This window comes from Osmerus mordax, chromosome 24, assembly GCF_038355195.1.
Source record: "Osmerus mordax isolate fOsmMor3 chromosome 24, fOsmMor3.pri, whole genome shotgun sequence".
Taxonomy (NCBI): domain Eukaryota; kingdom Metazoa; phylum Chordata; class Actinopteri; order Osmeriformes; family Osmeridae; genus Osmerus; species Osmerus mordax.
The window spans coordinates 7,281,812-7,295,184 of NC_090073.1; the positions used below are offsets into that span (position 1 = coordinate 7,281,812).

The window sequence follows — 13,373 nt, forward strand, 5'->3', positions numbered from 1 at the left end:
ACAGGTGGTATCTAACCGTTCTCATACGCCGAGGTGAAGTTGTCTCCAGCGCGTCGGGGCCAGGTCGTTGTCATTAACTGTGAAAAAGACAAGGAAAGGACTGTCTTTTTTATACGTTTGGATACAGAAAGGAGAATCCTGTTTATTTCTGGTTTTAGTCCTTGTCGCTTTTTTTGCGCGCATTGATGTTCACCAGCACCGCTACGGACCCGCAGGTGTACACGCGCTATTTGATTGCCTTCACATCTTTCAGGTTACCTTGGTGAGTGAACATTTTCCACAAATATAGTTAAAGACCGTTGAAGACCTTGAAGATTGTAATTGATCTAACTAAACGATATTCGGCTCGGCCAACATTTACTTTGGAATGGGGATTTGTAAACAAGTTGAACATTATTTTTACAATGTGCTTGCTGTTCTCAGTTTTAATTAGATTTAATTGACAAATTACTACTAAAATGTACAATGCAACAAGACATATTGTGAATGCTTGTTAAAGTGCCGACAGGTGTGTTTTCCTTGAAGTGTAACAAATACATTTTCCAATGCTTCCGTCACTGCTTGTTTTGACTCTGATGAAATAGGTGATTAATTTGACTAAGTAAATTGTAGTACAAAGCCTTTGAGAATGCTGCCTTTGCAACCTGTCAATCAAGATGATGTACAGTACAGTATGGATAGCTACAGGTATATATGTCTGTCACGCTGACCCATTTGGTGAACCCAACAAGCTATCATTAGTGTCTTGTCTACCCCTCCCAAGTAAGTGGTTTTCTCAGAGCAAGGACTGGTGAAAGCTACGGGTCATTGCGGTCCAAGTTTCAGCCAACTCTTTAGAAATGCCTTTTTCATCATCTTTACTCTAAAGCACAGCAGTCCCCTGTTTTTGCCTTGCGTGCCAACAGCACAGACTGCTCTGTACCCAGGGGTAAGTCGCAGGGCTGACTCATAGATGCCCCAGTAAATCTCCATGTCCTCCTGCCCCTCTCTGCTGGTTCTGCCCTGCTTCAGTACAGAACGTCTCCATTGTGTTGGAGCTTGAGTCTGTCATCGTCTTCTCAGTCTCAGTAGGACTGCTATCCTGATGGTTCAGCCTCTCTTACTCCTGACAGTGCTAGGCTTTTACCGAAAACGGATCAGCAACTGCACCAACGTAGGGACAAAAACAGACCACTGTAATTTTGGACACAGCAAAGTAGTGGCTTTTCAGACAAGGTTACGCAAGCCAGCGCATTTAGCCAGCGCCTCTGTGGAAACATTTTTCATTTGTTTCATTTGGCAAATTTCGCTAGAAAGCCCTTCTCTGTAGTCCCTGTGGTGGAATGCAGTAAGGCCATCAGAACCTTTTCCTCTCTCGTCTAAATCGGGTCTACCTAGCACTGTTTCCCTCTCAGATCTTGCACAGAACCACACGGCCTGCCGTGCAGGAAACAGCACTGCGGTACTATCTGGAGAGGTCTGGATGATGGAAAAAACGACTCTGTTTCTCGCCCTCGCCTGCGACAGCTTCGTGGTTTCGCCCTCAGCAGGGGTGAGGAGCGTCTCCGGAGGTGTGCGCTCTGCGCTCCCTGCTTCTCGCCCGCTGTGACCGTTCTGGAAGTCTCCTTCCTCACCGCAGAACGTTCCAGCCTCCTTGCTCCTTGCCATCTCAGTGGCTCGCTGCTCAGTGTCGGTAGCTGCGGCTGAATTCGCTGCAGAGATGCACCGCTGCAAGAGGATATTTAGAAAAGCGGATGTGATGAGCTTGTGGTTTGGCTGTGGTTGCTTTGCCTCCTCTCCTCTCCTCCCCTCCTGTCTGTGGTTCATAGGCTGTCTAATGGGCCATGGTAAGGAGGCCTGATTACTGTTCCTCATAGGGAGTCTGTGTAGGGCTTAACACCAGTAACACGATCCCCCCCCATCCTCATGATGATGAGATAAGTAGAGCCATGCCCTCGTCCTGCTCACCGTAGAGGCCAGGCAGCACAGCCGCCCACAGCACTGACGCTCCCAAGCCAGCCTGCCCTATTGTCACACACGGGAAAAATATGATTGCCCTTTAATTTGAGTCTCCGCATATTGCTGCCATTGTGCGACAGTGTGGATTTAGCCTGTGACCATCCCCATTTCCGAGGGAGTAACCCACAGTCTATAATAGCCCTTTCTGCTATGATGACGACGATGATGATAATGACTGAATCAGCCAGCGCAATGCTGTAGGCTTTTTTAACTGTGGATTAACTAGCTACTCCCTATCTGCCTCGTTAAACTTGGAACCTTTCTGTTTTTATTTGATGTGTCTCCATCACCTTAGTGACGGAGTTCTCCCAAGTGTATTGAAGGTGTGATTAGTAGGTGAGAGAATGTGAAGAATGTTATGACACCCCCGTTTGGCCTTTTTCGAGACGCCAAACGCATTGACGCATTCTTCCCTCGCTTGCTCAGTGGGCGTGCGTCCACAGGAGTCAGGTATCCACCGCCGTTCTCCCCCTCAGGGAGTGTCCTTCACAACAGTGCAAGGTCGAGTCATGCCCTGCCCTGGAGCCTCAAGACAGTCCTGAGAGAGGGTTGGTTCACATCAAAGCGTGGGCCAGAAAAAAAACTCCAGATGAATGTATTTACATCTGCTATGTCAATTGTATAGTTTTCCTCCAGAATTAGCACCCTGGGAGTTTGGTTTTCGTGGTCCATTTCCATCCACTGGCCTTTGTGCCTGGCTTCCAGGAGAAGGGAGAGGGGGACCTGTGTGTCTGTATGAAGCCCAGTGGAGCAGTCTGGAGCCTGGGGAGAGGGAAGTTCTCCGGCCCTGACCATGGTGCCAACTGAGGCGTTTCACCCAGGCCTTTTCCATCACAGGAAATAATTGTGGTGTAGCGACACGCACATTAAAAGCGAAGATGACCCAGGGTTGTGCGAGTCTCATCATGCTGTGTTTACCTCTGCTAAACGGCACATCGTATTCACCGGCGTGTGGCGGCACGTTGCAGAACAGTCATCCACAGACACGTCTTCACGCCAAATTACGTCTTTTGAAGTCACGGTAAACAGAGATGATTGAGGGGTGAGCTGAGGGCACTTTAATCAAGTCTGATTGCGTCAGAGTTATGGAATTTTAGGATGATAAAGTGGGCTGCATCTAAATTGCTCCTCAATCCTCAGCCAAACTGCCTCACAATCAAAAGCTTACCTCTAAATAGCATATCATCACGTTTTCCCTTACCCAGAAGAACACATGCTAACAGCACATGGGTGGAATACTGTCTTCGTCAAGGTGCTGTGGCAGGCCAGGGGCCGGAGACTGATTTGATGTTTATCACTTTCTGTAAGACGGACACTTGCATGTCCAAACAGTCAGTCTGGAACCCAACATGCTTATAAGCTTCTCTCTCTCTCTCTGTCTCTCTCTGTCTCTCTCTGTCTCTCTCTGTCTCTCCCTTTCTCTCTCTGTCTCTCTCTGTCTCTCTGTCTCTCTCTCTCTCTCTCTCTGCCTCTCTCTCTGCCTCTCTCTCTCTCTCTCTTGCGAGAACGCGCGCGCCTCTCCTACTAGGAGGATGGATCTCTTACAGACATGACAAGGCCCAAGGGCCTCTTTATGTGGAGCAAGGATATGTGACAGTGGGAAGGTTCTCCCCAGAGACCGATCATGCCTCATTTAGAAACACGGTCTAGAAATGCAATCTCCACTCTTCTGAAGTGGAAGTCTGCCTCGATCGCTTCCTCCACAGTTAACAAACTCCTCCTAGTTTCAGTCACGTCTGGAACCCCCATAAAGTAAACGGCACACTGCCCCTGTGTCTCCGCACGCTCCCCACCAAAAAGGTTACACTGAGTGATACCACAGTAAAAATGTCAGGTGAGACAAATGGCTGTGGTGCGTGCTCCATCGCCGGTCGGCTGAAATGGAGAGCCACAGAGCGGCCCTCTGTTCTGGGTTCTCCAGGGCTGCTTTTCTGCTTACCTGCACAGTGGCATGACGCCAGCCAGATGGGTGACTTTGTGACTAGGATCGCTCGCTGTTGTGTGGGCGTGTGGGACTCTGCTGCCGTGACAACAATAGGCAGAGATGTCACCAGAATAGAATCCAGTGTCCAGGTCATTGTTGTCTCTGTTTTTACATAGAGGGAACGACACATATAGGAGGGGAGTCAGGTGGCTGAGCGGTTAGGGAATCGGGCTAGTAATCAGAAGGTTGCTGGTTCGATTCCTGGCTCTGCCAAATGACGTTGTGTCCTTGGGCAAGGCACTTCACCCTACTTGCCTCGGGGGGGAATGTCCCTGTACTTACTGTAAGTCGCTCTGGATAAGAGAGTCTGCTAAATGACTAAATGTAAATATAATGAGACACTCCTGTCAGCTGGGTTTAATTGATTGTCTCATCGAACTAAATACTTTTGCAATGTCAGATACTTCTCGTGTGTGGATTCTCCCATGCAATACCTGCCACCTACAGCGCTCCAGTCCTCACAGTAATCACCACAAACACCCGGGACTATTACAGATAGTCAGCTCACTCTCGCCTTAAATGGCCTTGTGTTGCCTAAACTCAAAGCTCCAAAGTGATAACGGGAGGCGTACAAACAGAGAATTAGTACCCAGCCTGGTTTCTGATGCCTGTGACTTGAGGCTTTGGCCCAGCAGTTTAATATTTTATTCTTTTTTGTATTTTATGTCTGGGATTTTTTGGGGGCTGATGGTTCCCTGTGACAACAAGATGCTCAACAACAATCAGGCCATGTTGTTTTCTCACTCGAGGTCCAGGGCAATTAGCAGGCCTTAATGACGGTGATCCCTGTAACCCCGCTAATTGTCTGAGTCTGCTAATGACTGGCTGGGTTTGTGTTGCTCGGCCCAAACACTTGTGGAATGTACGGACGTACGGACAGCAACGCCTCAACTGGGCCAGCGTAGGGAGGGGGGGAGGGAATGAGCGAGGATGGGAGTGTGTGTGTGAGAGAGAGAGGGGGTAAGGGGGGAGGGAGGAAGGAAGGGAGGGCCACTATAAGTAGTGCCTGCATGTGAAGCAGTTCCACACAGTGCCTGTGTGTGTGTGCGTGTGTGTGTGTACCTGTGTGTGTGTGTGTGTGTGTCCATCCTCTCAGCACAGCATCAGGAGGGCTGTGTGGATCGGGAGGGCTGTCTCAGGTGATGAACAGCCCCTCCTGTCTGCTTATGATGAAGGCGAGGGAGTCAGGTGGCTGAGCGGTTAGGGAATCGGGCTAGTAATCCGAAGGTTGCCAGTTCGATTCCCGGTCATGCCAACTGACGTTGTGTCCTTGGGCAAGGCACTTCACCCTGCTTGCCTCGGGGGAATGTCCCTGTACTTACTGTAAGTCGCTCTGGATAAGAGCGTCTGATAAATGACTAAAATGTAAATGTAAATGTACTGTACCAGGCTGACTTGCTGTAGATTTACACAACTGGCTGTCCCAGCCTTTCATAAACGTCTTGTGATTCAAAAAGAAGAAGGAAAAGACCATAAAAAGCCATTTGGAAAACTGAAACCCTAATTACAGATTTATTGGAAACAACAAAACCGTTTGATTTGCCGTCCTGCCTAACCATGTTTTTTTTATGTTAGTTTTTTTCTCCTGAGAGGACATTTGGATCTAATGAAACTGTTGGTTTGAAAGCTCTTCAGCAATGTTGGTCATGTGACTCTGGTTTCACATCCTAGCCAGTGCTGTTGCATGTGGTCGTTCTGAATGTGTCAGAGAGATTTCTGTCAAGAAGGAGATTAAAGGCGTTCTGTGCAAGGGACAACATTTCCCACCTAAAACATTAACTCACCTGACATGTGCAGGGACTGCAGAATCACATGACATATGGACAGTACACACACACACACACACACACACACACACACAATCATTCACAAACTTTCCCTCTCCGTTTACAGAGCTTGGGAGTGGGCGGCGACCTCCGGTCACATGATGGCGCTGACAGTGAACCTGATTGGTCCGTCTCCTTGGGGCTTCAGAATATATGGAGGAAGGGACTTCAAGAAGGCGATAACGGTATCCAAGGTAACCACTAACGAGCGCTCTCCTCCTACTGACACTGTCCTCCTGGTTATTGTCTCAGCACTTCCAGCAGCGAGCCGCCATGCCAACTTCACTTCCTGAGTCTCCGGGCTTAACTGTCTTTTGTTTGTGTCTTGTGGCCTTCCTATTTCCTTGACGACTGTATCCAGTCCGGTTGGATTTAAAAGCACGCTATATCAGGATGAAAACAAGTGATTACAGTTGGAGAAGGGGGTGGTGTCGGCCCATTGTTTGTGTACATGAAGGTGTGTGTGTGTGTGTGTGTGTGTGTGTGCACGCATTCCTTGTTTGATATTTTCATGATTTTTACCAAGCCTGTTGTAAAGGAAGAGGAAGGAGAAACAGAGGGCTAGACATTATCACAGAGAGAGCTCCGTAAACACGGCCAGGAAACTCGGGCAGCCTGACCTCTGGGCCTCCGCCTGGACATGCAGGACAGGGGGCCCTGAGGACCAGGGCTGACCACCAGACGACCAGACTCCACCTCGTGTTGTCTACAGTAGATACTGGGCTGTAGTTTCTGTGAGTCTACTTTGATAGCCCGCGATAATTATAGAAGGCTGTCTGGTTTTTAGCCCTAGTAAAACGGCGACTCTCGGTAGAAGGAGCTGGAACACCCATTTATCACAAGGGGAGTACGTCGTCAACAAAGCCAGCATGCCTTCCCGTGTCAGATCTCAGCCAGGGACAGACCTTCCTGCCGGGAGGGAAACCTCACCTCAGAGAGGGGAAGTGAACACCAGCATGTCTACCTCCTCACCCCCACCTCCCCTCCTCACCCCCCCATCTCCCCACCTCCTCACCCCCACCTCCTCACCCCCCCACCTCCTCACCCCCCCACCTCCTCACCCCCCCACCTCCTCACCCCCCCACCTCCTCACCCCCACCTCCCCACCCCCTGCTCTGTGGGGCTGTGCATCTATGGAGCTCTGGGCCGGGCTGAAGTCGTTGGCTCTTGGCACCTAAAACAACATGGATGCCCCTTCTTCCCTCCAGAAAGAGATCTCGCTCCTGGCTTCTGCGGGGCAAAGCCCCCTGGGTAGAACTCAGCCCTTAGTTTCCGTGTAGTCAGGCGTGGCGCAAAAGGCACGCACTATTGTGGGTTTCCCTAGCAACGCTCGATTGCCACTTGAATGGAGCCCACAGACACGGCACCTCTGCCCGTTCGCTTTGGGACGCGGACAAACAGGCTGTTGACTGCTGTTCTCATGCAGCCATGTTCTTTCCCGAGGTGTGGGAAGCGGCGTTCTTCGTCTGCGTGGGTTGGGGTTGTCGCGTTTCCTCCGCTGGGTTTATGTTTTTATGTCTGTTTTTAATTGTGGTGTCGACTTGTTGTCGGGCGCTGCTCAAAACGGCTCAGTTCTGCGGAGTCGGCGACCTCACTTGGGGTCACGTTTTGTTTGTCGGCGTGTTATGTGCCTGAGAGAGTTGCTGTGTGTGTGTGTGTGTGTGTTTTGGTTCCCTCCGTTTGGTCGCCTCCTAACGCAGTTTGACCTTGAGGTGTGGTCAGGCAGCCTGTGTCGATGTTTACTTTGTACTCGTTACGCAACGCGAGCGTTTCCCAGATGAGCCCGATAAGGAGCTGGAACGGAACCTAAGAGCCGACGGTGGATTCTCTAATCACCTGTCATCCCTCTTGTGTTCAGGTCATCTTCGTTTGTCATACTGGTGTCATGCTTTTTCATGCTCAAAGACACGGTAAATAAGTTACCTGTTGAATCTCATCCCATTGCACAATTGTATGTACTTGCCATGTTGATAATCTCTTCCCAGCCTGCCAGTAACTCTGCTACTCTGCGTGCTCCACTCTGTTGACATGCAGGCGTCCATGAACTTAACCCTGTGTAGTATGGTGTGTGTGTACAGTAGATCCGCCGGGTGTAACCGCAGCCTGACCCTCTGACCCACAGGTCAACCAGGGCAGCAAGGCGGAGCAGGCGTCCCTGCGGCCTGGTGACGTCATCCTGGAGATCAACGGGGAGAACACGTCCGACATGCTGAACGTGGAGGCCCAGAACAAGATCAAGAACTCCAAGACCCAGCTGCAGCTGGCGGTGGAGAGGTAGGGCCCGGCTCTGCCGTGTGTGAGTGTGTCTGTGTTTGTGTGGTGGAGAGGTAGGGCCCCGCTCTGCCGTGTGTGTTTGTGGTGGGTGGAGAGGTAGGTCCCGACTCTGCCGTGTGTGTGCATGCATGCACACGTGTGCAGAAGTGTGTTTTGCTCGTGTACAAAGCGTCTGCATGCACAGGTCGGCCGTGTAAACACCCATGATCCACCACACTTCAACTTCTGATGTTCCTGCCAGTCTGTGAAGGGGAACCACATCAATGCCCTCTCCAGCTCACAAGTGCCTGATTGCTCATGGTTTGTTCCAGGTCCACAATCATCACAGCCTCTAACTCTCTTACCATCTTTCCACTTGCAGTACCTCAACACCCAGATCTCTTTTAAAGGGCCATGATCTCAGTTTGGGGAAACACCAGCTGGTCATAGAACTAGCCAGGATGCAGTTTTTGTTCCATCTGTTTGTTCCATTAAACAATCAGTTTTATGAGGATTTTCTTGTTTGGATGTTAGAGAATGGGTTCAGATTGTTTTAGTTTTCATGGTGAGGAACTGGTGCTAGATTGTCCTGTGTTTCCTCTGCCATTTTCAATCTCTCTTTGCTTGCTTTCTCTTGTGCTCTCTTCGTCTTTCTCCTTTCTCTCTCTCTCACTCACTCACACACTTCCTCACTTCCATGCCCCAGGTCCATGTGAGTGAATTTTTCCCTGTTGACCTCATGTCTCCTTCCTGGCCAGAAACAGCACCGTGCCTCCCTGTCCAAGACAATGGTACTGTGTAGCCCATCCACCCATCTAGCCTGGCAGTCTGGCAGCCTCTCTCTCCCCGACACATCCCCATCCCCTCTGCTCTACTTGGGGGGGGTGGGGGAGGTGGAGCCCAGACGTGAGGGGGTGGAGCCCAGACGTGAGGGGGTGGAGCCCAGACGTGAGGGGGTGGAGCCCAGACGTGAGGGGGTGGAGCCCAGACGTGAGGGGGTGGAGCCCAGACGTGAGGGGGTGGAGCCCAGACGTGAGGGGGTGGAGCCCAGACGTGAGGGGCTGGAGCCCAGACGTGAGGGGCTGAAGCCCAGACGTGAGGGGCTGGAGCCCAGACGTGAGGGGCTGGAGCCCAGACGTGAGGGGCTGGAGCCCAGACGTGAGGGGCTGGAGCCCAGACGTGAGGGGCTGGAGCCCAGACGTGAGGGGCTGGAGCCCAGACGTGAGGGGGTGTTCTGCAGCACTCTGGAACTTTCTGTAGAGGACAGTAGTCCTCTAGCTGGAGAGGATGACATCTACTGTAGATGCTATCTTCTCCAGCTAGTCTCCAGGCAGCTCTCATGCTCTGCATCACGCCTCCTGATGGGCCCAGCTGCTGCAGGTCTTGTGCTCTCTCTCCCAGTCCCCTGGTTAGTCATAGCTCTGTGGTCGTGTGTTTCCACCGACGCTGCAGCAGTGTGGCTCTGGTCGGCACCCACACCGGCCTCCCTCTGCCCTCGGAAAAGGGAGTTGGTTTGGCGAAGGCCGTGTTGCCGGACATAAAGGCTCGGCCGCCGATACCAGCAGAGCCCGTTCCAGCCCTGGGAGCCCCGCCCCCGACCAGACTGGGGACATTTTTGTTTGTCAGTGTTTTCGTCCGGAGCTTAGCACCATCCGAGTCGGCGCTCCCAGCTGCATCTGGGCTTACTCCATTGTTTGCTGACCCGTTGGCTATGATGTCATGCTGGCCAGAGAGTGCCAGGCTGTCCCCCTTCCCCTCCTCTCTCTCTCTCTCTCTCTCTCTCTCTCTCTCTCTCTCTCTCGGTCTTCACATGCTCCTCTGTAGCTAGGGATGCTGAACAGAACAGCTCTCCAACTCCCTGAAACACCACCCAACACGGATCAGCTGTAGTGTGGCAGGGCGCCATTGTTCTGCATGACTCTCTTGCAAAGGGGCATGGCGCAACCGAACAATGCTAGAAGTGAATAACCGGAATGTCATGTTGGTTATTGCTACTAAAATATACATGACTTTTTGGGTGCGAAATCTTTGTCTTTTGAGACCGCGTGAGGTGTGGTCACACCTCACACGTTGAATACCTAATTTATGTTCTCCCTCCCCGCTCTGCTCAGGCGGAGGTGATGGGATAGTTTTCACCTCTCTGTGCTTTATGGCAACGGCTAGTGCCTTCACCCTGCACTAAATCATCTGTCTGCCTCAGCACAGAGGTCAAAGGTCAAACATGTCACACACGGGCAGTAGTTAACCCAGAATGACTCTTATTGTCTGAGGAAAGTAACTTTCTCCTCTCTGCACAGTATTCAGCATCCATGTTCACACGGGGCAGGGATTTATTTCGTTCGAAATAAAGACGTGAAACCGCAACACAGGACTGTAAAACTGTCGAGAAGAACAGAGGTCACAGATCACATCCTGTCTCTGCCCGTGGCGGCCCTGTGTGCACGCGAGCCTTTCAGGAGAAGCCGTAGCAGACTGTAGCAACCGTGGCCAGGGAGGTAGGTGTGTTTCTGGGCGATTGACCACAGGCATCCAGGTCCTTTCCTGTGAGCTTCATTACACTGAGCTCAGCTGAGGGTGAGAGGCAGAGGGGCCCCCCTCCGGCACCCCCCCCCCCCCCCCCCCGGTCCCCTCACCCCCCCCCCCCCCCACCCCACCTCCAGACCCAGCACTGGAGAAGGGCAACCGGCGTTTGTTTGTGTTGGCTCCAATGCCCCTCACATTTTTCCGTTAGACCTCAGTGATGGAACCGCGCACACAGTCTGTGTGTGTGTTTTTATTTAAGGGAGAAATGGCGGCGAGAGAGCTGAAAAGGCATGGCTCTGTTAAGAAAGTTGTTTCGAACTTCCCGTTTCCAAGCCATTAGCTGGTAGCAAGCTGTCGACTGCAGTGATTCTTTAAGATGGGGTGTCGGGGGTTGGAACTGACAATGCTTCGGCTTGAGGGAAACATCAGGGGAAACCAAAAATTAAGTCTGCAAACTGTCAGAAAAGGAGGAGAATCCATGAAGCAGTCAGACTACACGCAAAGCCTCACACGAACTTAACTGTAGACCTCTGGCACTTACTGAATATCCTTAAAGTTGTTATAAGTTCACCAAATCAACATTTTATTCTTGACATATGTCATTTAATAATGGTAGACGCTACATTAGAACATGTTATCAATACCTTTATCCAGTCTGCAGATCTGGCTGGTTTGAATCAGTATGTTCCAGAAGTTGACCTCAGTCTCTGTCTTTTGAAGTTCAGAAATGTCTAAAGTGGTGTTTTTTGGCTTGCTCACCCCCTACAAAGTTCCATGTTCAACAATCCCTTGGACCTTAAAGTGCATATCTGCTGGATTCGGTTCTGTCTTTTGCGTCCTTGTGCTTTCAACAGCGTTTATTTGACCGCCTTGAGCTGCTGTGTGTCAGTCGGTCCCAGGTCATGTCCTTACTGGAGAGGTACTCTGGAGCAGTGGTCTCCAACCCTGGTCCTCGGGGGCCACTGTCCTGTATGTTTGAGATGTTTCCCTGCTCCGACACACCTAATTCAAGTCAGTGGTTGTTATCAAGGTCTGCCGAAGCCCAATAACGATCCATTCATTTGAAACAGATGTACAGTTTTTGCAGTGTATCATTTGTATTATTGCTACGGTGTATTACAGTTGTAACAACCTGTTTTCCCTTCCAGACCAGAACTACCCAGCCCCGGACAGACCAATGGCATGACCACCCCAGAGCAACTCACTGGACGCTTCCAGGTCAGTTCTGGTTGTCGTGGTTTCCGTCTGCTACCTATGCACAAGGCTTCTGCGCTTTCACCCATATGACCTCTGACCTCCCACCGAACGCGACCTTCAGCACCAGACCCCGCCAGCACTCGTCAAACCCACCATCCGCCATCTTCAAGGGACAGTTTTGACTCCCCATGTCTCCCTTTGGTCCCTCATTAATGACGAGGGGGTCGATTTGTCTTTTGTGTTGGCTAGTGGTTTAATAGTGAGTGACTTTGAGGTCCAGGCCTATCGTAGACACGCCACACAATCCACAGGGTTGAGAGGGAGGGAACATGATCTTCACATCCTGTGTTCACACTCTCAATCTCATAAGGCTGCGCGAGATGATGTCATATCTGTACCGTGCTTCTTCATGCGAGTTTTCGAAAGGTCGGTATTAGACCCAAGAGGCACTTGTCAGCTCCGAGTCTGCTTCTCATTCCCATCACACGGGCCGTCTGCTTATCAGAGATTTACGACGGGTCACGACGAGCAGGAATGAAACCCCATGGCTGATTCTAGTGATAGTGGGGAGGCTTTGAGACCTAGGGACAGAGAGAGGAAGACGGTAGAGGAAGAAGAGAAGGCTGTAAATCAGCGTTGGGTTCCTGTGTCTAACCTGCTGCAGGTGTGTCCCAGGGGCCAGGTCCCCCTGGCAGGCCTGCTGCCCAGGGCCAGGGGCGGAGATGGGGGCCCTGTCATCAGGCAACACGGGGATATTAAATACCTGATCTCCAGAACCGGGTGTTGCTGTAGGACAAGCAGGCCTCGCATGAGCGCTCCGCCGTGTTGTACTCTCCCATCAAGAATGTTTCTCACGAGCTTCCTTTTCAGGAAGTGACACGCTGTAGGATGTTTAATAATAAAGCCTTCAGCTTAAACCTAAATCATTCCAGGAATGCGATCATGTCATCTTTTTTTTTTTTTCTTCTTCTTCATGCTGTCAACTGTTTCTTGAGCGGTATTCTTTGATAACCCCTTGTTTATGGTTTCTCTGGGCAGGAGGCAGTGCTGGTGAGCAGAGATGAGAACCAGAACTACAGAGAGTACTCCATCTCCAGTCCTGCCTCCATGTCCCCAGGGCCGTACTCCCCAGAGCCTCCAGCCAGCCCCGACGGCCAGAGGGACTCCCTCACCCCCGTCAACAACAAGAGGTACGCCACTGAGGAGAGAGGCACGCCCACTAAGCCCTAAAGTTCAGACTTGGAAAGCTTTGATAAACACATGACACTCGGGAGAAGGAAACCTGGAGCTCATTCCGAGTTTTAATTGAGCATTTTCCTCTGGTATGTTGGGCTTTCTGGTATAAAGGCCCGAAACACGCCTTTTGCACTAAGTTGTTTCTCCAGTCCTAAACAGGCCCAGGGTGAATGGGTAGATGAGTACCAGACCGAAAATGGAGCCATGTGATTGTGCTGCTGTAACAAAGGATACGCACAGGATATCACATTCCAGCCTTCTCATTCACTCCGACAAAAGGCCCGGCTGGAACATTCACGGCTCTTGTCAAAGGGCCCAATCTGGTAGTCTGCAGGCCCACTTTTGTGGGTCACAGT

At 51.2% G+C, this 13,373-nt stretch overlaps 1 protein-coding gene across 2 annotated transcripts in view; it reads left to right on the plus strand.

Moving 5' to 3' along the window:
* The first annotated feature begins 167 nt into the window (after positions 1-167).
* Positions 168-13,373, plus strand: part of pdlim2 (PDZ and LIM domain 2 (mystique)) — a 29,450-nt gene continuing 16,244 nt past the window's right edge. For both annotated transcript variants that reach the window (XM_067227987.1, XM_067227988.1), the window contains exons 1-5: positions 168-262; positions 5,876-6,002; positions 7,931-8,082; positions 11,733-11,802; positions 12,820-12,971. In XM_067227987.1, coding sequence (XP_067084088.1) covers positions 5,907-6,002; positions 7,931-8,082; positions 11,733-11,802; positions 12,820-12,971 — 470 coding nt within the window. In that variant the 5' untranslated portion in view covers positions 168-262; positions 5,876-5,906. The remainder of the gene's footprint in view (positions 263-5,875; positions 6,003-7,930; positions 8,083-11,732; positions 11,803-12,819; positions 12,972-13,373) is intronic.